The sequence below is a fragment of the Parambassis ranga genome, chromosome 15 (genome assembly GCF_900634625.1).
Source record: "Parambassis ranga chromosome 15, fParRan2.1, whole genome shotgun sequence".
NCBI classification, from domain to species: Eukaryota; Metazoa; Chordata; class Actinopteri; family Ambassidae; genus Parambassis; species Parambassis ranga.
The window spans coordinates 16,325,110-16,349,435 of record NC_041035.1 but is presented as its reverse complement, the minus strand read 5'-3'; the positions used below and the strand labels follow the sequence as shown (position 1 = coordinate 16,349,435).

At 40.8% G+C, this 24,326-nt stretch overlaps 2 protein-coding genes across 4 annotated transcripts in view; both read right to left on the bottom strand.

The window, feature by feature from the left end:
* Window positions 1-1,168: 1,168 nt before the first annotated feature.
* On the bottom strand, window positions 1,169-4,058 carry LOC114447657 (uncharacterized protein C6orf118-like). The gene is made up of 8 exons (XM_028424046.1): window positions 3,991-4,058; window positions 3,109-3,728; window positions 2,839-2,961; window positions 2,297-2,356; window positions 2,004-2,122; window positions 1,847-1,908; window positions 1,455-1,609; window positions 1,169-1,279 (listed from the first exon to the last, which is right to left on the bottom strand). Exons 2-8 carry the CDS (start codon window positions 3,724-3,726, stop codon window positions 1,169-1,171), a joined length of 1,248 nt encoding a protein of 415 aa, XP_028279847.1. The 5' UTR covers window positions 3,727-3,728; window positions 3,991-4,058.
* A 1,030-nt stretch (window positions 4,059-5,088) lies between these two features.
* The window catches only part of pde10a (phosphodiesterase 10A), a 44,298-nt gene continuing 25,060 nt past the window's right edge, over window positions 5,089-24,326 (bottom strand). Inside the window, exons 3-22 of one of the 3 annotated variants that reach the window (XM_028423909.1) lie at window positions 18,056-18,084; window positions 16,859-16,979; window positions 15,977-16,026; window positions 15,755-15,895; window positions 15,292-15,447; window positions 14,099-14,149; window positions 13,454-13,512; window positions 13,148-13,199; window positions 12,518-12,660; window positions 12,324-12,416; window positions 12,054-12,240; window positions 11,159-11,301; window positions 10,737-10,820; window positions 10,509-10,659; window positions 10,251-10,406; window positions 9,790-9,962; window positions 9,527-9,638; window positions 9,260-9,340; window positions 8,820-8,908; window positions 5,089-7,740 (exon numbers count right to left, since the gene is read on the bottom strand). In XM_028423909.1, coding sequence (XP_028279710.1) covers window positions 7,641-7,740; window positions 8,820-8,908; window positions 9,260-9,340; window positions 9,527-9,638; window positions 9,790-9,962; window positions 10,251-10,406; window positions 10,509-10,659; window positions 10,737-10,820; window positions 11,159-11,301; window positions 12,054-12,240; window positions 12,324-12,416; window positions 12,518-12,660; window positions 13,148-13,199; window positions 13,454-13,512; window positions 14,099-14,149; window positions 15,292-15,447; window positions 15,755-15,895; window positions 15,977-16,026; window positions 16,859-16,979; window positions 18,056-18,084 — 2,171 coding nt within the window. In that variant the 3' untranslated portion in view covers window positions 5,089-7,640. The remainder of the gene's footprint in view (window positions 7,741-8,819; window positions 8,909-9,259; window positions 9,341-9,526; window positions 9,639-9,789; window positions 9,963-10,250; window positions 10,407-10,508; window positions 10,660-10,736; window positions 10,821-11,158; window positions 11,302-12,053; window positions 12,241-12,323; window positions 12,417-12,517; window positions 12,661-13,147; window positions 13,200-13,453; window positions 13,513-14,098; window positions 14,150-15,291; window positions 15,448-15,754; window positions 15,896-15,976; window positions 16,027-16,858; window positions 16,980-18,055; window positions 18,085-24,326) is intronic. The other 2 variants (XM_028423911.1, XM_028423910.1) reach the window with 2 other exon arrangements.

Sequence of the window (24,326 nt, the reverse complement as noted above, 5' to 3'; positions counted from 1 at the left end):
CAGATTAGCATTTTCAGTTTTTTTTTTTTTGGTTAAAAATTAAATTGTTATAACTTAAGTCACATGGAGCATGAGCATAAACTAAAGCAATTTGTATTCCCCTTAATATTCAGCTCACTATTGCTGCAATTTCTTTACTGAGCTTTCTTAAAACAACACAAACCTCAAACTATCTTCTACAAATTTTAGATCCAGCTCACTTTATCATAATACAGCTCTGAACAAATATAACAGAGAAACAGAATCTTATTCATACATGAAGTGAGGAGTAACAGCAAAAAAACTTTTTTTCTAGGATTTAAATGTGCTGCTTATAAATGAGAAGAAAAGAATGTAAACAGCATTAGACAAATCTAAATTATAGTCAAATTAGCAAAAGGAATCTTCTTTTTAGTGCATTTTTCTCATGGGTCTCTGCTGCCCTCTTGTGTTGGAAGAGTGATTTGCTCTTAATTGTCTAGAAGCTGAATCCTTTATGTCCAATAACTACAAATTTGATAGACAACTTTCAGATGTTTTCTTGCTTTAATCATTCTGTACAAACTGTCTCCTGTTCATGCAGTTAGCACTTCTGCTTCTGAGCAGCCTCAGGCTGTAGATACCACAATTTGAAAGATTTTTTCACCTTAAAGTGGAGGCTTGTCAAATTAACAACAGCTTAAATGGATAATCTCAGACCACTGAAACAACATATGTGACATGCTCATCGGAAACTGAAGTTCTTTATGTGCATGTAATGAATGAAAATGTAATAGCAGTTGGTGTAGATAACAGGTGCACATACAAAAGGATGGATCACGTAATTTACAAGGGGTCTTCTGGTTGTCGAAGATGTGAATTTATTTAATACGTCTTTCCTATTTTTATTGTAAATTACATTATCCAACACACACACTGTCCATCTCAAGAAATGATTATCTTGGTTTCTTCTTGTTGAAGCTGTTTGCTCTCCGTTTGCAGATCACAATGTATTTTTTCCCACAACATCCTGTGGTAAAACACAGGAAAGCACATGTAAGAAAGAAACAGGCCAACTGTCACATCATAATGCTGCATAGTTGTTATATGTGATACGCCACATACCGTCTTAAGGTCTTGCTTGCCTTCTCTCTGTTCAGCACCGCATTGATTTTGTTTTCCAGATCCTTGAAATAACATTTTTTTAAAGTCATTCATAGCAAGGTGCGTGTTTGAAAATGATACATAAAATATCAGACTGTCTTGCCTTGCTGATGTTTCTTAGACGTTCATTCGAGGCGATCAGCTTCATTATCTCAGTCTGCAAGCAAAAGGAAAAAAAAGCTAAATAAATAGAAAGAGCATTCACATCTGTTCAAAGCAAACACTCAGCACACTTCCTGCTTTTATTTCTGAAACAGAGCCAATGATGTTGATGCTCAGTGGGAAGTCGTAAGCTTGACTACAAAAAAAAAACAAAAAAACAGTCTAAGCACCTTCTGCTGTTTGATGCGTCTTTCAGTGTCAGTTGAAACCAGCTTCTCTTTAATCTCCTCCTCCAGCTGCTGGATGTCCTTCCACACCTTCAACACCTGAAGCCTCCTGAAGTGGATGCTGTCACAGCAGCTGCCCTGCAGCACCGATGGAGGTACTATATTTGAGCAAAACGCAGAAGAGCCAGGCATGAAGGCAGCATAGTGAATAATGATGAATCTGTACACACGCCTGTAGGCGTTACAAAGTCTGACTCACTGCCACTACAAAACTCTCTTTATGTCTGTCCGTGTGTATTTGTTCAGTCTGTCCATGTTAGCATGTGCAGGGTGATATACAGCAAGTGATTAGATTTACTAATGATTAGACATACAAATGCAGTCTTAAGACTTACTCTTCATGTCACTGTCCTCGGGGCCTGTAATAACTGGAACGTTCTGTAATTCGTTTTGGACTCTGACGTTAAAAACAACAAGAACAGTCATGCTCAAACTAATCTGAATGCACAGACATACAGTGTATACTTTGTTTCTGGTAGAGCCTTGGAGTACCGTTTCTTTTCCTCCAAAGCTCGCCTGGCCTCCTGCTCCAGACTGCACACCTCCTCTGCTGCTTCAGCCAGCTCCAGTTCTCTTAATTTGCCACAATCTTTGATAGAACCATCCAGTGACTGTAACACAAAAACAATTTTACATGAAATACTCCAGAGAAAATGTTCAAAACTAGTGACTTCATCTTTCCAAGGAGGCACAAGATGCTGGATTTTACACTGACATACAGACCGCTACCAATACACTTTAAAACAATGAATATTATTATAGCTAAATGAAGGAAATCAGCTTACCGTGTTTTGTAATGATGCTTGAGAAGCCATCAAGTGATTAACATACAAGTCATAATCTGTCTGAAAGAAGGAAAAACGCATTAATACACCACATGTATAATGTTGATGTAAATTTGCAGGTTATTTTAATCCAAAATGTTTATAGATCCCTTAAAAAAAAACCCTTAGATAATAAGGCCTTCCCAAGTTCTCATAATGACGTTGGCCCCAGTATGTAAACATGCCGTGTTTGTGTTCTCATAGAACAAAAATGGTAGATATAGTAAATAATAATAAATACATCTGTGCAAAAATAAAAATGTGCACTTTCACTGCCAATGTAAGCAAACCTATTCTGAAGAAACCTGCGAGACCCTGAGACGCTACTTATGAATGAACGTCAGTGACCTCTGATGACCTGCTCCTCGGCGGCCTCACGACCAGGTCTTGGTCGTTGCTCTACTTGTACTTGCCACATCAGGGACTAACTCTCTCTTTGGCTCTAATACATCTGACGGCACATGCTAAAAATGTGCTAGTGGGTACAGAGGAAATGGAAAAACCTTGATTTCCCTCAGGATGCGTCCAAATACTGGCGAGCCTTCGCATACATCATCAAAGACGTCACTGAACACCGCAAGGCGGTCTCTGCTGGGCCAGCTCTGCGCTGACAACTTCTTCAGCTCCTGAGTATGACAGGAACACACACACACACACACTACATTAGCAGTGCAAATGTGTGTTAGACTCTTTAATCATTAAGTGTTGAGAGGGCATTTCATGAAAAATGGACATTAGACATGTCATGTCATGGTTTGTGTGAGGTTTCTCACCTTTTGCAGTTTCCTCTCATGCATTTCAGCAACATTTATTCCAGCCCAAAGGTTCTGCTTGGTTACAGCTTTCTGGCCAAACTGTTGTCTCATCTCTGGTTGGGCTTCATTATTCAGGCCTCCCAGGTCAGACTGGCCTGAACAACATGGCTGATTCCCCTCAGGATCAGATGAAGATTTGAAGTGTTTCTTAGAGCCAGCTTTCAAAGAGGAACAGTTAACTTTCTTAAGTGGATTATCTTTTCCACTGTCTGCATGTGATGAATGATCAGCACCTGGGTCTACTCTTGACCCCGAGACCCCTGAGTCTTTAAAGGCAGCACGGGACATGAACTCAGACGGTGACTCTTTCAGTTCTTTTCTCTTTATACAAGGCAGCGCCTTTATCTGTCTCTTCTGGATCATCAGGGGTTTTGCAGCTTTCTCTTGGCTCTGAGACGTGCTCCAGAAAAACGGCTTTGTCTCGTTGAATGGCTGACTGTAGTTCAGACCGCGAGGCCCCAGATGACCTGAAGAGTAGGTCAGGATATCAGCCTTCTGACCGGCCTCAGCGGCCTGCAGCAGTCTGTGGATGTCGCTCCCAAAGCTCCCAGGCTTGGGCTTACAGCTGTTGGACATGTCTATGAAGGAAAGCATGTTATAATACTTCACCTGATTTAACAACATTTAAATTGAAACAGTTTAACATTGTACAAACAAATAAATTGTACACAATCCAAAGACATATTTTATTTTATTTTATTTTATTTTATTTTATTTTATTTTATTTTATTTTATTTTATTTTATTTTATTTTATTTTATTTTATTTCTGTAGAATGCTAATGACATGGCACATGAGCAGAACAAACACAGCCTAAACTAACACTAAATAATAATCTCACCTCTTAGTTATTTGCAGTTTAACCGGAATCACGATGAAAACACACACACACACAAACTTCTTTCGGCCACAGCCGTCTGTGTTCTTTGGTTGCCATGGAGACTGACTTGCGTAATGCGTCCGTTGCGTTCAGTGTTTCGATAATTATCGTGCCTGCGAGTTTTCAGGTGTTAAACCTCATATGTCCTCGACGAAGCACACAGGGGAAGTGAACAGTGTACAGTGAAGACACAACTACGTTACGACCGCTGGTTGTCAGCTTGTTAGATAAAAAATGCAAAGAAGTTCCGTGTATTGTTCCACGATGTTTTCTCGTGTTGTGACCCAGGAGCGTTTCCTGCAATCTGTGACGAATCCCAGACAGATGAACAGGTTAAATGCTTTAAACCAACTGTGACTTGCAATAATTAGGTTAATGTGTGTGTGTGTGGTAACAACACAGAGGGCAAAACTGAAAATCAGTGCAGTTATTTGCTTTCTAGTTTTGTCCACTACCAGGATATAAAGATGGATGGATCACATCCAAAGATAAAGGTTGTGACTGAAAAATAGTAGTAAAAATGCAAACTTAAAATAATAATGACACTCACTTTGTGGATACAATATAGCTACATTAAACAAACGTTTTTATTTAACCCAAAATATCATTGCACAGTGCAAAAACTGGCACAAAAAAGGTGTCATTATTTTACTAGACTAGACTAGAGTTCACATTTATCTGTAGAGGCGTGTGTATAATAATTCACATTGCCAAAATAAAACAGTATTTTCATTTTTATTTAAAATATTTGTGTGGCTAGAATGCAAGTAAAATTGGCTTTTACCATAAAGTGTGTGTGGAAGTCAGAAAACTGATCAAAACCTTTTAGAAGAAATTGTAACCACAATGCTAATAAATTCTAGATGAGTATTTTTTTTATATTATATTGTCTAAAAATTGTTGTTTAATTCACCGTATGAAAAGGAAATGGTTCAGACTAAAGTCTCATAATTGGCATTTGAGTTTAAATAAATAAACATAGATAGATAGGTGCTATGCTAAAACAGTCAGACAGTTAATAAAATAAAATAAAACAGAGAATGATTAGGCACAGGCATGTTTTTTTGTCAGGTATTTAATAAAAGTCATTTGGGCTACTGCTCTTACATTTACAGTTCAGACATTCCTCAGTTATTCTGGGTAACAGTAACATGTCTAGACCATTTAATTTATCTTAATGTTTACTTTGTACAAAACAAAAAGGCCAACATTATGTTTCTTTGTATAAAAAATATAAGTTAATTTAAATTTAACTCTAATTAAGAAAATAACAATAGTAATAATAGCAATAATAGTAATAATGATAAAGATCATCAGCTAAACATAGTGCAGACAATGGGATATAACTGGTGCTGAAAATAGAGGGGACAGTGCAGTGACTTTACCATGTTGTCAGGTGGGGTTGGGGGGGTTGGGGGTTGGAGACAAAGCTTTCTCTTACACACACACACACACACACACACACACACACACACACAGCCAGTCAGAAAGTGCACGACTGCCATTCAGTTTAGCACCATCAGAGCATACATCTCAGTCTGTACAAACTAATTCCTAGATTGTACACAGTATACACCTATTACCGTATATTATGCAAAATCATATAGAAACTTCAGATTAGGTGCATGCTAATTGTTGCTCTTGGTTGAAGCTTACTGGAAGCGATTCTGAAAAACAAGACAGAGCACATTGTGGAAAGTGATGGCGCACTAACCCACATGCCAACACCGAGATCCTGCAACCAACAAAAAAACATTCATCAAATTGTACATTCACAACACTGGGGGGGGGGGCACAGTACCAGTTGTACAACAAATTATTTGAGTGGTAATGTCAGTCTTGGAGGGACATTGTCCACTGGAATGACAGTTTCAGACAAAACAATTTGTATTTTGGAAGATCCTGAAAACTCATTTGAAAGAGTTCATATGTACCCCCCAGCATGACGTTGGAGAAAATAATGTAAAGGAGGACGATTTATGTCCTTCCACAGGACGTGGATATGAGGGAAACTTCAGTCACACGCCAGCCAAACAAAAAACAAAACAACAACAAAAAAAAAGTAAAAGAAAGTCTTATTGAGTCGCTGTCCCAGACATAGACACATTTTACTTCAGCTTAACAGGTCTGCAGAAAATAAGAAGCTGTATCTGTTGTTGACTTCCGTGCCTTTAAACCCGTAAAGACATGTTTCAAAAGGAGAACCACTTCTTCCTAACATCATCTTTTATTATTTTATTTGTAGCATCAAATTATTAATGATGTGATAGTGGCGTGAAAAAAAAGAGAAGAGTGGAAATGAAGTAGGATGCAGCCTTGGCTTAATATAAATGATTGAATTGATGTTATGAAGGGTGATTGAGAAGTCGTGGCTTAAGATAGGAGGAGATGAGTTACACAGCTCTTGTACAGATAAATTAGTAATTGTTTATGTTTGTGGTATTCATATTTTGGGTACATCCTTCTGATTTGGCACCTCGAATTTCTTTCTAGCTGGAGGTCAATAGTTGCCATTTTGATAGGCATGTGGGCCACTTCGTGAAGGTCCATAATGGAAGCTACTATAAAAACAGAATATAAATGTCTAAAATCGAGTTCTTTGTATCTTTAGGCCACAAACTTATCAATCACACCATGTATCTTTGCTTTTTAGTCCTTCAAAACTCTCAACATTTTGACAGGACGTTCAGATTGTGTTTAATGAGAAGGATGTTGATGCACTATCCAGCTGGTTTCTAAATGTTTGGGGTGGGGGTTGTGGGGGTCCACTTCAGGCAGAAACATTGTGACTCTCTTGTGACTGTACTCACAAGTGTCGACGTTATCTAACTCCTCTCATCACAGTTCATCCACGTTTGTAAAATATGCTGCGGGGGATTTCTGCACTCTCTGCGCAGAATAGGCTGTATGTCTGTATTCAAGTACTGCAAAGGATTTTTGCTCAAAAAAGTAATAAAAAAAACATTCTAACGTCCACCTTCTCAATAAGGCGGCAGTGCACCCCACACACACACACACATACACACACACACATCTACACATCTGCTCTACACATTCCTTATGTCTCTGGGAATACCTTGCTGAAGTAGTGTGCGTACGATAAACCTACCACAGAAGGCAAACAGTACCATTTCAAAACATAAAACGAAGTAAAAGCCTGAACTGACAACAATGTTTCACATATCCTAGCCTGTGAAAGGTTCAGAGTAAGGCCTCTGCAAAAATACAAGACCATAATGGAATCAGCTCAAATAAAGAAAAATCTTAAAATAACACAAAACAGCTGAAATTAAACAACCAAAAGTCCATTCTACCAAATGAATTCCCAAGCTGAGTGGGCACAGGGCGATGGGTTTGAAGCCCCCCCCAAACCCCCCACCCCCCCAGCTCCCCCAAACGGCAGTCTGTCAGTCTGTGGGATCGGTGAAACCGTCAGTGTTGACACCTCCGTCACCCAATGAGGTAACTGTGTGTTTTCAAAGTCAAGTCGCCTTCAGCTAATCCGTCTCCTGCTAACACAGGATGTGTGTTCTTCCCCGTTGCAAAAGTTCCAGGTCCGTGGCAGGATTCAGGTTGTATTCCTTTGGTGGGCCAGCAAACCCCTTTGGTAGTCAGTTGTCCACCTTGACAGGGCCTGAATCACAAGGCCGGCTGGGAACAATGTCCTCCATCTCTCCCCGCGCTATCTTCTCCCACTGGCCCAGGTTCTCCCTGCAAAACACAGAGCACATGACGAGGTTCAAACTCATTAGTGCAAAAGTGAGGCCTAAAAATAGGAGGAAAAAATCAGATTATTTCAACAAAATACTTTTTTCTTTTAATAAAAAGAAATACATGATTTATTATTACATTATAGCACTTTGCTGCCACCAGGGTGTGCATCTGATGTGAGACAAAACTGAAATTATACAGTAGTGTCAGAATACCCGATTATCAAAGTAGAATTTTAATGGATTGATGACACCAACTGTTTGTAAGGAATCAACAAAACCAATAAAATGAACACTGACCAGACACACGTGCCCACAGCAGTGGCAGCACCTGTGTAATTCATTAGTCATATGTCCCATCAGCTCTCATGTAAGTTAACTTCCCTCTCTGCTGTGATCCAGCCTGACATACGAGCGCACAAAGTGCTGCCCTCTGCTGCCACTCTATTCAATTAGCCTCCCTGATGCAGTTTACACGTCTTTGGCAGATCCCACAACAAGCAGCAGGGCTCCACAGGGTCTAGGCCCGCTGCCCACCCAGAGCCCGGTGCTGACGTACAGTCGGGGCTTAAATATTACACTGCACACTTTGTTTGCATTCCCTGCAGATCAAGGACACATTTTATAAAGCAGCACAAGGGCAGGCAAAAAAAAAAAAAACAGAAATAACAACCGTAAATACATCCTCCTATCGGACGTGAACGCAGACACACCAGACGCACAGTGTCACACCGCGCAGATGCAGCGAGTTTGGAGGAACGACCGTTTTCTGTCACTACTGTATGTATACTTTCATAAAGTTATAGCACATGTTGCTTTAGTCTACTATAAATACAGCAGCATGTGTGTTTTGTTTGTGTTTTCAGTGGAATGCTTGGAATGTGCACCTATATACACACACACACACACACACACACACACACACTCCTTATCATGTCTAATCTTTTTCCGCTGACCAGTTGCTACTTGTGAGGCTTGACACACACACACACACACATCTGGATTGATCCCATCAGAAAATATCTCACTTTTTCTACATTCTCTTTTACAAAGACAAATCTGCAGCTTTGAATTACTTACCTGCAGGCTCTTAAAAGAGGACTGGATGGAGGGAAAAGCTCTGATAGTGTGGTGTAACATGGAATCGCAACAGCATTATAGAACCCCACCTAGATAAAGACAGAAATTTAAATAGTTTTAGGGACAGTTTGATACATGAAGGGAAAAATAATACACACATATCTTTGTAGTTTGTGTATTTACATTGTGAGTTGGCTGTGCTCTGGATTGTTTTGTTTTATTGATATTTTATGTATTAATTCAGTTTCTAAATAGTCCTGCTAGTTTTATCTACAGTGCAGATTAGCTATCCTATTAAAAGAGAGGGTTTATTGTGACATCATGAGGGGCAACAAGGTTTTCTCAAACTTCTCATCATCTCAAAACTTTTCGTAAGAATTCAGACGTGTGTGTGTCTGAGGGAGAAGTTACAGAAACATGAATAAATGTGCTGGTCTTACTTGGCCTTGAGGGACCTCGTCCTTCTTGTCTCTGTCCATCATAGGTATCGGCTGCATGCCGATCTTCTTCATCTCATCTCCCTTTGGAGAAACAAAATATACACCAAAAGTGTGTTTTCACGTACTGTGGAAAACATCCTTACCAGTATGTTGAGTGTTACAAGTTGTAGGACATGCAGCAGCTTTTTTAAGCAATAACAGCCTGTGATACTGGGGGCATGATCATGGCACTAAAACTGTTAACGCTCTAACAGTATCCCACTGTACCTCAGCCCAGAACTCGGCATAGATGTCGTTGGCTGTGAGTCGTGTGATTTGCCATTGCTTGGTAACAGAACACAGGTCACATGCTGTCATCATCAGACCAATCACACGGTCCCTGGAGGGGAGCAAAGCCTCGTTATATCCTTGTAGAGAAACTCAATGCTCTTTTTATAAGTGCCAGATCCATATTTCACTGTGTGAGGCTGTGAAGACCCGGTGCAGTCCAGACATGACCCTGTGAGTGCCGGAGTGAGTCGTGCTCTGACCTGTGCGAGTGGTTGTTAAAGTCCAACGAACCGGCGGTGAGAAGCTCCGACAGCTGCTGGTGGTTGTTGAAGTACAGGGCAAGGTCCGTGGCAATGATGGCCTTACGGATGATCTCCAGCACCTGCTCATACTCGCTGGAATTCAGGTTGGAGAAAATATTGTGCCCTTCCAGCTATGAGAAACAAAGAGATCAATAAAAAAGCAAAAGCTCCACTTATGAGGCGTTCAGCTCAGCTAGACTACAACAGGTTGCAAGATCATCTGAGGCCGTCAGATCCTGGAAAAAGAGAGATCACAACTTTGATCCTTTTAATGGGGCCTGTAATAATGGTGTTGGTGTGTTCTGTTTTGTTAGTGGCTAAAAATCTTTGGACAGCTTAGAGATGTGCTGCATAAAAAGTAAAAACATTTGAATAACATGTAGACACTGTACAGTAAGTTCTGCATAGTGGAGCTCTACCTGCAGGATGGAGACGGTCTGGGAGAAGTGATGCTGCTCCATTGTGGAGGTGGAGTACAGAGCAGCTAGTGGATGATCAAACTTCTGTAGATACGTGTTACTGTACCCCCGATGATCCAGGTCATGGCACAGACACGCTATCAACAGACCTTTCTTCTGTAAAACAGATAAACACAAATCTTAATGTCAAACAGTGCAACCTGAAATGTTGTCTCTGTTTTCACTGTTTTCCCCTAGAAGGCCCAACAAGAAGCAAACCTCGAGGTCTGTGAAGATCCCAGTGGTTTTCTGTAGGATTGCATACATACAGTGTGCCACCGTTACTGCGTGCTTCCAGTTGTGGTATGGCACACGGCGGTAGTTTTTCCGTACAGACATGGTGAACCGACACAGCTTCTCCAGCTCAAAGCTACACACAGACAGAAAACATTACAACCTCTGCGATGACGACGTGACACCGAAGTAGTCTCTGTCCTGTGAAGCTACCTGGTTTTTCCACAGGAGTTATGAACCATGTAGATAAAGACAGCAGGCCAGATCTCCTCAAAGGGACTGATGTCAAAGTGGAACCTGGAGGAGGGAGGCAGAGATGGGAGGAAAGTCTTAAATTAGCATGTACAGCACACCTGGGAGACGGAGAGGAGACGCAGATGTGGGGACTTCTGAGGTCAGAGAGTGTTGAGCTGACAGCTTAACATTCAGAAGTCCAGCTCCCTTCTTGCACAGCATATTCTAACCACCACCCTCCACCCCCACCGCCCTCCTTGTGCAGAGCTTCCTGAACCAGGTCTGGACTCTGTCATATCTGTCATGCGGCTGTAGACAAATACTGTCATGGTCGCAGGTTTATCGGCAGAGGTAGTGAAGAAACAGCAGGAAGAAAGTGGCAGCGAGGAGGGAGAACTCACGTTTCAATCTCTTTATAAATGGGTGTAGGGAGGTTTAGCTGGGTAAGGGTCTTCCATTCTTCTGATGTGCAGATGCTGTGATAAGACAGCTTTTCCATCGTCACTCTGTATATGCATTCAGAGTGCCGGATCCTGTGATACATCTGCAAGATGAGACAAACACGCAGGAAAATCACAGATCAGGAATCAGTCTTCAAAATGTCAAGAGAGAAGCTGAACACTCCCATGCTATAAATACCACAGAAGTATCATATATGATATCTTTGGTAAATTCTTTCAGCACCACTTCAGGAATTTTCAAAAGGGTCAGACAAAGTTAAGTCTCCAGAAAGTGTCTCCACATCTGGTTTGTATCCCTGTCCCCTTTCCCAGACAAGCAGGAGTAACACGGTCAGGTACAGGCGCCAGGGCCTCACACCTTTCACCGTAAATCACCAGGAATCAGGAGCTGGCCCATGTGAGTTTCCTTGAGACACCAAGCATAAATTACAGCTAAACATAAATCCTGTCACTGGACGGATGCAGACTGCCTGTCTTAAAATATTAACATCCCTGCATTAATTTTGAAACCCGACTTTGTGACGCTGCTCCTGCGTAAGTTTGTCGCAAGAGCTGACGGTGAGTCAGGCCCCACAGTGAGGAGACGCTTTGACAGACAGACCACACAACGCAAGCTTTCAGAGTTGGCATGATTCATGAAATGACTGCGTTCCATGTAATCATCAGTGTTTGTTCATATTGTGTGGTAATGGACACTTTAAATAGAAACTCTTTATCTTGGCGAAAAAAATTATTACTAAGCAGCAAGTAGGGAAACCTGCTAAAAAAGCAGTGAGCACCTACAGAGAATCAGGTGCTTTCAATATTTGAAGAGTAAAAGTAAAAGAATACTCACATTTGCACAGTGTAAGGCCAGAGCACAAAAGACAGCAAACATCTTAAAGTTGTTCTCATCAGTTTTAGTGAAGGCACTTCCGCTTAACTTGTTCACCATCTGCACCACACCTATAACGGTCCCCCTGCTCACGATGGGCATGCACAGGATGTTCCGCGTGGTGTAGCCAGTTTTAAGGTCCACCTCTCTGCCAAAGAGAAACATCACAGAGGAGGATAAGTCATGCATAATGTATAATAGAAAGGTAAGCTTATGACAGAGCCTGTTTACCGATTGAACCGTGGATCTGCATAGGCATCTGGGATATTTAAGACTTCTCCTGTCTGAGCCACTTGGCCAGCTATTCCCTTGTCTATAGAAAACCTACAGACAGAGAGGAGCAGGGTTAGGCTTGAGAGAACCTTATGGCACACACAACTGAAACTATGACAATTAATAAAATAGCTGAAAAAGTTAAAAATTACCTAATTTCTTTGGTTTTCCTAAAGACTGGTTTGCCTTCTTTCTCCTCCCCAATGTCGAACAGGTCAGAGTATAGTTCTTTGTTGTTGTGATCTACCTGGAAGAGTGCGCACCTGTCTGCATTCACCAGGTTTTTTGCATATATCTGTAAAAACACCACCAGAGACAGAACTTTATTAGAAATACTGGAGTTTTTAAAAAGAACATACAGAAAACATTCAGTAGAACTCTTTTAGAATGAATAAAATCTAATATATCACTGCTGTTTTAAATGTTTAGTTGTACAGAATAGTTAGATTTAGAATACTACAGACATACAAGTATATCATCACTTATTATTTTAGTGTTTTAACCAGATGACTTGACACAAGTGAACCCAAAACATACAAACAGAGAGGTGGGGTTTAGTAAAAAACAAAAAAAAAACAAAAAAGGTGAAACTCATGTTTTACACTCATCCAGATATTATATTTTTATGTTGTATTTTATGCAATTGATGCCAAACAGGAAGCACTATGAGTGTTTTACAGCAGCACTGCTACTCACACACACACACACACACACCAACTCCCAGGATGTGTAGCCTTTGAGGACAATGTTAATGAACACGTACTTGCAGGAATCACACTCACCATAATATGTTCAAGTAGAGAATCTATTGCCACAATGTTATCAAAGTATGTTCTGTGCGAAAAGAAGAAATGGACGCATTGAGATGTTTGACAAATGGGAAGCTCTGATGACGTTCACATTCAAGACATGACAACTAAGTTGCCTAAAATCCTGTCAGAGCACAAAGTTTGATTTTTTTTTTTGCTGTAAGATCATTTTATAGCTCGTCAGTTTTGTTAGACTAAAACTAAAAATAGTGTACATTACAGTGTTTTATAGCAACATTTATTTGGTGTTAGGAAAACTGTCCCAGGAGCAGCTCTTACTTTGACACATCTAGTAGGAAGTCATTGAGCTCAGTCTGTTTGGCGAGGCCTCTGCACACCTACCAACAAAGAAGAACAGGCCACGATCAGGCACACAGATGCACACAGAAATTCTCCCACAGAACACGCTTAGCATCCTGCATGTCCTGCAAACAAACTGACTTTCCATGTTGGCTGTGAGCCATATTTGAGAGTTCCAGTAACAACAGAGTGTCTTAGCAGTGAGCAGGAAGCCCTGGAGTGCAGTGTGCTGCAGTGCTGTACCGCTCATTGAGACTCAGAGGTCCACTGTGGCCAGTGCCGCTGTGGGATGCTGCTTCTCTGAGGTGTTATGCTATCTGTTCATATGAAAACAGCACTGGGGCATAATGATGTCCTTGGGGAGCTGTTTGTTGAATCTGTGGCTTAGTTGATTGGACTGGGCCCAGTGACAACCCAGTTCCTGTACACAGTGGATTTCCCCATGAAAAACACCAGTGCAGAACCAGAACAAACAAAGTCATCCAAGAGCAAAATAAGTGGGATAAGCAGACTTCCCCTTATTCCCAGAGAAGCCTTTAGTAAAACATGACACTAATGCACATCCACTACAATACTGCTACAGTTTTAAAGTTCATTTTTAAGTTCTGTTGGAAGTTTACTCACTTGTACTTGATGAATGGCAACTGATGCCCAGGCTAAATTAGCTGTTGCAACCTGGAGAAAGAGAGTGGGAAAAAAAACACATATATCACAATTAACAGACTTTTTTCCAGGACTTATCACATTTCCACATTAACATATTTCAACAGAACGTTCTGCATGTGAAGTATGTCAAAGTCACAGAGGAGCTAGTTAGCCCACATATTCAGCACCGCTCTGGGGACACAGACTCACACCTGTAAAAACGGTTCCGCCTGCATTCAGACGGATGAAGCGAGGCAACTGGACTTGCCTTGCATCAACCTTCTGAATGAAAACGAGCCGAATGACTGAGAATCTTCATCGACATTCCGACTGAATGTGTATAAACATTTGATTGATGCAAAATCAAAGCTGCACTAATAGATAATTCTACATAATATACACGTTAGTGTTTAATATGAAAGAAACCACTCTTAGAAACGAACCCAGAGAGACAATACAACACATTATAATGTTGTTTGTGGTCACAGACATTATCCCTAAACTCCTTTCTCCCAACTCATGCTGCTGCATGGATTGTAAACAATGCCTTGGCCTGGAAACCTGTTACCGGATGTCCACGAGCTATACCAGTATTATTTATTGCTGCACTTGATCATCAGACATGATGACAGATAGGCGGTGTGTCCCCAGATTGTTGTGGATCATGCAAAGATAAAGATTTTGGTTTGATTTGTTTGATTGTTCAAAAATCAGAAAAAATATTTTTAAATTAAGATTTCTCTGTGTTTCCTATAGGTGTAAATAAACAACATGTGTTAACCTAACAGTAAAGCTGTTAATTTTACGCTGCCTTGAAGTTGCTTAAAAACAAATTGATGCAGGTTAACTAACTTAATTTGGCAAACTTAAGAGATGTTTTGCAAAAAATATACAAAAGCTCTGCACTACAGTCGATCAACCTATAGCTTAAGTCATTTTTTTTAGCTCACTGCTCCAGCAGTTTACAGAACATATTGTGTTAGTGAACTAGCAAAAGTCATCGGAGACAGAAACACACTGTTGTTAAGTATTTTCCACATAAAACGGAACCCCACAAAGCTAACAGAGATCTTAAACAGATCTAGATTAAGGGTAATACCAGGCTAACTGTAGTTCTGTGAGCCTTGCTCCAGCCTCCCACTCTTGGTGTGTTTTGTCTGGGTCAGACTGACCTCCTGGTGGCTGAGGTTGAAGGGCTCCTTGCCCCAGTGCCGATGCAGCTCCAGGATGGCAATGAGGTCCCCGATGGCAGTGAGGATGGGGAGGCACAGGACAGAGTGAACATGGATCCCTGAGTCCTGCCCTGTGCCGTCGGGGAATCGCTCGTCCTGTAACACAGAGACCAGCGATAGTTAGTGTCCAACGGACTGCAGATCAGTATGAAAAGAATGTCTCTGATCCTCTTTATCTGTCCTGCGACTTAACAACAATTTTCCCTTAAGATCAAAGTGGAATTCAAAGGTTTTTATCATTGTTGTTTTTAGATTGATGCCACTGAGATTAGTAACCCTAGAAATAATGACAAAGGCTAATTTATCATAACATATAGATATAAAGGCATACATGGCTCTGTAAGCTGTGACATCTGTGAGATTAAAGGGTGAATCTATTCTGGTTGCAAGAAAACAGCCGTACCCCCATGATGTCCTCTACTAGCAGTGTTTTGCGAGTCTTGGCAACATGAGCGGCAATGGTTGTCCCAGATGCGATGGGGCCAGAGGGGATGAGGCTTGGAGGACCATCTTTGGCCGCCGTTGGAGTGAATAAACATAAACTCTGTTGAGAAGCACAGAAAGTGAAACAAAAAAGTGTCATGAATACACAAAAGTGTATAAAAACTAAATTCTTTGCACTCACATTGTTGCATTCTCCCAAGAAGTAAAGTGCAAATCCATCAGCTTTTGTTGCTGCAGGGAGAAGAAGAGAAAGGCGGTTAGAATTACAGTGAAAGAAGCACCCTCATACACGTCTGTTCAACAACAAACATTGAAGATGGTGAAAGTGTGACAAGGAGACATTTACAATCCATTAACTATGTCCTACATAACAACAAGGGTACTCTGACCGAGGGCTTTGACTGCCATCCAGTTCATCTCATTCCCAGTCCTCCTTCCCAGTCCCATTTCTCACAGATATATAGGTCATGTTATCATACAATGTGACAACAGAGGGGCCAGTGGAGCAGTCAATGATGATTAACAAATAATTAAGAAGTTAATGAGGAGTGTGGTTTGAGTGAACTGATCCTTCAATATGCTCAGGTTCATGAAAATATTTTACATTTAATAAGGACAGCATAATAATCATGTGTAAACACTACTATCTATGATACTACTACTAGACTAATGTACAGCACTTGGATTAATAAATCAATAAAACACATTTAAAAAATGATTCTTAATGTGGGCTGCTGCCCCACAGCAAGAAGGTTCCTGGTTCGATTCTGACTGGGCCCTTTCTGTGTGGAGTTTGCACGTTCTCCCTGTGCCTGTGTGGCCTTTTTCCAGCTTCCTCCCAGCTTCGTTCTAAAGACGTGCTTGTTAGGTCAATTGCTGACTCTGAATTGCCCGTAGGTGTGAGTGTGTATGGTTGTTTGTCTGTGTATGTTGCCCTGCGATGGATTGGTGAGCTGTCCAGGGTGTACCCTGCTTCTCACCCGTAGATAGTTAGGATAGGCTCCAGCCCCCCAGAGTGATGTGAACTGTAACTGAGAGGATCAATAACCTGAATGACTTCTACCTGTTTTGATGATGTTGCACAACTCATAGAGCAGGAGTTTGTTGTCTCCTCCAGTGTCCAGACGCTGCTCCATGTAGCTGTTGAGTTCGTACACCACACCCTGCATATTTGTGTCCTGGTACTGCTGGACACAAGACACAATGAATTACAACTCCACAGTCTCACATAAACACTCAGATCAAAACTCAGCAACCTGACAACAACCTGCATTCTGTGCTGCATCCAGTCTACAGCTACTGCAGCAGACTTTTCTTTGAATGGGGATTATCTTCTTGCCATTCACAAAGACAAAGCCATTCATCATAACATTACTCCCCCCACCCATCCGTCCACCCGTACACCCCCCTTCACTGCTGCATTCAAGCTCAGGGATCCCCCTGCAGTCCCGAGAGGCAGCAACCGGAGCCCGCTGTTCTGATTAGAGGCCTGGCAAGCCTGGCTGCTCAGCCTCAGCTTAAAAGTGTGGTTATGTAAGAGGCAGACCTCCTGCCTTGTAGAGGGCCAGAGAGCCGTCTATTTCTGCGCCTGCAGAGAGGGTGAGGACAGGACGGCAGGGACAGTGGCGCACTAGAAAGCTTCCCCCACGGGACGCCTTCCATCCTCCCACATCCTGTTTGCACAGACGTATGGATGACGCACTGAGGGGCTGAGTGGACCTCGTTTTTTTTTAAATTTTCCCTGTGTGTGTGAGTGTAAGCAGCTTCTCCCCAGACTCAGGACCATGCTGTGGGCGCTGGCACCTGGTCCACTAATGGTGTGAATGACAAAGGTGTGAACACAGGTGTTGCTTTGGGGCTCTACTATTTCCTACCAAGTGTGTCACACATGATGAGTCCAGAGTACATTAATAAATTCATGTTGCTTTTATTATTTTCATCGAAGTCATTTCTTTTGATGTTGACCTGCGTGCTGACAGAATCAAGCTTTTATTTTTGTATTAATATACACAAGATATTCTTCTCAGGCAGGTGTGAATATGTTTTGTGTATCTTTCAAATCAATATAGCAAAGTCACACAAAGTAAACACAAAGGCAAACAATACATTGTGTAGTCAGCTTGTAGTCACCCGGGCATTTGTTGAGTTACAGAAGCATCCAGAATGAATTTTACTTAAAATTATCAAGTAATAAGACAAATTATCTAACCCTTTGTGTGCTGTGTCACACTAAGGTGTACAAAATTAAGCAAAAACATACCCTGCTGACTTCTTTAGCTGATGTGTCATCTGTAAAGAGAGAAATCACAATGTTAAAAAAAACTCTGCTTCAATCAAATTTTGTTCCAGGATCTGATTTTCTTAACAGTAATATGAGACATGAAGAAAGAGGCAGGCTAAGCATCATATCAGCTCTGCAGGGAAACTGAAACAAGTCGATGATTTTGTTTTAAATTATAATAACAAAAAGTATTTATATATTTTTTTTTACAACTAATGGCAAGTGTTGGACAGAAATGAAACATATTTAGAAAAAAAAAATGTTGATTAGACACTGTAGATGATTAAATAGGCAGAAACAGGCTGAGCAGCATCCTGGCTGTTTGAACACTAGGTGGATCCTCTGCAGTGAATTCACACACTGATGGATCATGACACCACAAGCAGCAAATAAGCAAAACCACATGTTGTCCTCACAACAGTAGTCAGGTGGTCAATGAACAAATGCAAGAAACATGCACGAATATGCATCATTTGTAAATTATGGATGGATATATTTCATCTACTTGATGCTGGGAGACGTTTGCTTAAATTATGTTGCTTTTTAAAACAGAATTAGGAGTTATTCATTTAACCTGACAAGTGCAAAATTTCTGTGGCCTCGAGTGCAAATTCCTGGGGTGATTTCAGACTGTTGGAGAGACAGCAGACATATGACTATTGTCTTTGGATGTAGACACTGAAGTATGTGATAATAATGAAAGATTTCAGCCAATCATAACACTTTCTGGAGACTGGGAGTGCTACTCGGGCTCAAAATAAAACCATTCACACGGCTCAAGCGGCTCTTCATTACACGTGGGTCAACAGCACGCAAGAACAGTGACTGCTCTGATCTCTTTGATAATTTTTCATGTGATCAAACCATGCATAAAGCTGGGCAGATTTTAGAAACATCCACCAAAGTGCTGACTCGAGCTGCTCCCTTTTGAAAGTGACCTCTTTGAACATGTGAAGAAAGAAATTACAGCCAGCTTCATTGTTTGTTGTTTTAAACATTCCTCCAGTATGCTATGAGTTTCCTAACTTAGCCATGAGACCTATTTTAGAGTGAACCCCTGGCCGGGCATGACGTCAATCAGAGGACACAGAGCTGCACTTGAAAAACACTTCAAACCCCTCTGAAAAAAAAGAAAAGATACAACAATTTGAACATTTTTTTTCGTTGTTTTTGTGATGGCTTGTTGAGGCATACAGTGTTCCAACACTGGAAAATTTCAAAGACAAATGTCTTTGAAATTTGACATTACTGGTTAGAAAATGTCAGCATCTTCTTAGAGCTGTTATGCACCAAACATTAGTGATATATATCCACTCTTGTAAAAACAATCTAATTCAACATAAAGACAACATAAAGGATACATTTATGGTGAGTTTAATTCACTTTAACTGCATGACTGTTTTTATTTGCTTATCTGTGATGTATCAACATGATATGTTTGTAGTATGATGTCATATGATGTGAATGGACTGTAGAGTGTATATATGTTAGAAAATGATATGTGCCAGAGAGGGCTTTGTAAATAAACCTAATTTTAAGATGCAAAAACATACCAGGAAATATAATGCCCTGCTTATTTTGATTGTTATATGTTTATATGTTTATATATGCTGAGTGCCTCAGTGTACAAAAACAAGTTTGGTCTCTATTGATAAGTTTCCTTTATATGACCACAAGGGGTAGATTTTTATATAGAACTCATTCACATCAGGACCTATGTTCCCCATTATTATGGAAATGACTGCTATCAGAAATCCTAGCCTGCATTTGGATTAATCAGGAGTTTAAATGGACTTATGGCCTTTCTACACTGCAATTTTTAGCAATCTTATAAGACCATTGCATGACACACTACACGACTTGAATCTAATAAACTTTTGTATGACGTCAAGTTTGATCACCAGTTACGTCGTACTTCAACATGCATGGAGGAGGAAGACATGCGGAGTGACAGGTCGTAGCAGCTGTCACACTGTGAGACAGTCAGCCTAAATTTCTGTCACTGCTAGAATTTTATCTCAGCTTGTCTTTGGTCGCAAGATGCTAACAACGCCCGTCGTGGAACCTGTCTCATAGTGCAACGTAAGACCACTGATTTAGAGCCACGACCAAAGATATCTCCACAATTCTCCTACGATGGTCGTCTTTCGTCTTTCGACAGCCCAAAATCGCACAGTGTAAACCAAGCCTTAGACATGGTGATGGTCAGAGCCTCTGACAGGGGTGTGCATAGTTGTATACAGTCTATGGTGAGACTTAACACAACCTGTGAAGAAGTCTGAGCCACTTTAAACTGACATTTAAACCAAATTCAAGCACACAAAACATAAAGACTCAGGTCAAAAGGTTTAAAAAGTTATATATTGTTCCTTTAATTAAATAACAGATGTCCATGCCTAGATGATTTCATATCCCTTGACTGTGTTCTCTTTAACACAGCCACTGATCACCGTAAACTGTTGCAGCAACAATGACCCCTCCAATTCTTACACATAAGGCTCTCACATCACATGCAACAGTGATGACGTCTTATTAGAGAGAATGATCTCTAAAAAGAGAAATCTGTAGGTTACATTCTTCTACATCAGAACAGAAGGTATTCCCTCTGCCAAGTCTGGAGGGTCCCCCAATACACAATGTCCCTTGTTGCAGGTCAAATTACAGTCTGGTATACAATCTCTGCCAGCATCTCACGTGCAGCAGTCTCAGTGGAGCCACAGAGCGAGCACTGTATCTACACACTGAAAAACAAAAAACACACAAAACAGAAGCAGCCGTACTGGCGAGCAACACTTTAATGTAACATGCAGAACTTTCCTGTGGACTCTGCAAACTTCTCTACAGAGATACAAATGTAAGTGCCCTTTAAAACTCATCTGTTGTGCTGAGCGAGCTGCCTGGTTGGACCAGTTCCAGTAGCTTCTTTACAGCATGCATGCAGGGTCATGCACACTTTCAGCAGGTGCAGGCCCAGCATGATTCTCCACTCTCTATTTTTCCTGGAAACCGGAGAGTTCCTTGACTAATGCTTGTTTTATTATTGTGCTTAAATGCACGGACTGCTTTCTTTTGTGATCTGTAAGGCATCCTAATATTAAACAAAATGGACAATTCATCCAGTTTTGCAATAATAACATTGTTGTTTCATCAGTTGTGTGCCATGGGATTAACCTTAATGATACAACCGCCCCTCAGGGCTGAGTGGGAATTTATGCTTCAGGTGTGTGTATGTGTGTGTGTAAAGGTCTGTGTGTGTGTGTTTCATCTCCATAGGATGTGGTCAGCCATCAGTGGAGAGACAGAGACCAGTAGTCTGTTAATACTAGCCCATATATTCGGGGGACCTGCTGTGCTTTTAGTAAACACAGGAGGAGAGTGCTGGCATGTTCTTAGAAAATCAACCAGCAGCTTTAAACACTAAACACCACTCTCTAGTAGAGACTTCTGGTAACTTTATCACACCGCACAGCTTTGATTGTGCAGTATTATATACACAGAAACAACCACAATCTACTCTATATAAAATGAGAATTCTGTAAACTCATTTTAACAATTTGATGCTTTCTGCATGCTTCTCTTTTTAAAATTATTAAGTCGTTTAGTATATTTTTAGTTTGACAGGTCAGGCTGGCTGTAATGCATTTGTTTGAGAAACAGACTTAATATTATTGGATTCTTATGAGGTCAGACAGGAGAAACTCTCTCCTGAGCCTTTATCTAACATTTTATTCTTGTTCTAATGCAGCCATAAGAGCAAGATGGTAAAAATTCTCTCTGCACAACAAGGTGAGATCATATTGATTTCATGCCCGGCAATGAAAGCTTCAGTTGTTGCAGATTTGTGTATTAATCTCTCTGCTGACGTCAACAAAGTTCTTTCTGTTCACTGAGCAGATGACTAAAGTTCTAAGAAAAGCAGCACAGACACAGATTATAGGTCTATATAGTATCTGCTGAGTACTATCTGCTATTTCCCGACTCAATCTAAAGCCAGACAGACAGACATAGATATGACATATGGTGATGATAATCTGAAGGAGCTTCAGGAGGATATCAGCGGCCTTTCACAGGAAAAAATCTCTCAGTCAGCTGCGTCTACTGTGTACGATACTTGATGGGTGCTTTATTGATCTGCCGCCACAGATACACAGTCTCCCACAGGACGGTCAACTAGCAGTGACTCAGCGGTCAATATGTGTTGACCTCGTGGTTGTCCTGCATCGACCTGCTGCATCCAGGACGTGCAGCTGCCAAAAGAAACTTCTTCTTCTTCAGTGCTGCACACCCTGTTTACCTAGCTTAGACCTTCACTTTGTTTTTGTAGTGTTGTAAATTTAGAACAAGTTCTAAGCAGATTATTGTGAGCTAAAATTAGAATTTTTAAAAAACAAAAAATTGGTTTTAGCATTTCATTAAAGTTGTTTTTCAGGCTACACAAAGGCACATCATTTTAGCATTTTAAGCTGGTGGGGGTGGGGTGGGCTCCTCTTCCCTCCTGATGGAAAGCCCTGCAGGTGAGGCAGCTCTCTTATCACAGTGGTGGGGTATGAGGTTCTGCTACACAAGCACATCTTTGTCTGCTTGTGACTGGCCCTTTAAACACATCTGAGAAACAGTATCAGCTGCTTAACAGCTCGGGCCGACTCTTGCCCTCTGGAGTCCGAGCCAGTAAAGGCCAGAGACTCTGTCTTTCACAAAGTTCTCTGTTACTAATCAGGCAGACAGTCTGACTTATAGGGGTTATTTCACTCTTTCTAAAATGATAGACTGAGTAGTTACTACATTTTAAGTTTTGTTTCTTTCACGTGTTTGGTGTTTTTCAGTTTTTAATGCATATTACAAAACTATTTTTTCCTGAAAATGATGTTTATTTTGATCAAATTATTAATTTAAGCAAACTGCTGGCTGACATCCACTCTTACTTGAACAGAAATACAAATATTCTGACTAACTGACACTCCTGTCTGTGTGTGTAAACTGCAGAAGGCACAGATGAATGATGAGAGACCTCTGGTGCAGCAAAGGGTTTGGGATTTATTAATTACTGTGTGACAGAGTGTGGTGTGAAGTAAACACTGAGGTGTGATGGTCAAATTACATCAGCAGCATTCTGGGAAACTGTGTTCTGTTTCAGTAGGACCGATCTGCTCTGCAACACACAGTGCAGGCTTGAAAGCTTAAGTCTGGATACACACACACACACTACCAGAGTGTGAAGCAATAACTAAAATTCTAGTTTGGTTGCCACACATTCACACATTTGTAATGCAAGCAAACCCCAGACTCAACTCAATAGAAGTGTGCAAATGTAAAGTCTTTTGTGCAAAAACAGGCTGTAACACAAGCGTTGCTAGAACACACACACACACACACTGATTTATGTAATCCAATGTTGTCCATCACATGATAAGTGAGAACGAGACTGGCTGCGGGGACTGCTTCCAGGAAGCACTGGTTATCTCAGTGATGGTCACATGATGACAGGTCCCGCTGCTGCACTCGTAAAAACATATCTATCTGATCTCTACAAAAGTGTCACTGCAAAGACAAACAAAAAAAACCTCTTTAGATTAAACAACTTCACTTTTAGCAGCTACAATAACACAAGGAAGGGGAATGTATCAAACAAATCATAAGTCACTAACTGCAGCCAGAGACCATCCAGGCTGTGTGATGAAGCAGAAATTAGACAGCACTTGTCATGTGAGTGGATACAGCCACTAAGAGAACGCTTCAGAGTGGTGCCAAAGTGTCTGCTCACAGCCGTGTCATAGAGGAAGTGGACTTGGTGACATTTCTGATGTGATGTACGGAACAATGCAGAGCGATTTGTAATCATGACACATGTCATAATTATTTATGATTTATCATGATTACGACTTACTGATGTTTCTCAGTTGCACTGATGCTGATTATTGCTCAATATCAAAAGTACATCATCAGAAGGTATTTTAAAAATAGTCTAATAACTTAGTCAATCAGACAGTATTTCAGAAAGATAATTCAATCTGTCGTACAATGCACTAAATTCATATATATTCCGAGTCCAGACCATGTTAGACACTTTGATCTGTGTGCAATTTAGACCTTTCCTTTTTTTATTTTATGTTCATTTCCAGTTGCATTTTGCCTAAGTTTTAGCCCCAAAAATGCTTTTTAGCTCAAGAAAAAGATCATTTTGTCAACAACAGACAACAAACTCCTGTCATCTGTAACAACCACCCTTGTCATTTTCCTGGCCACCAGGATA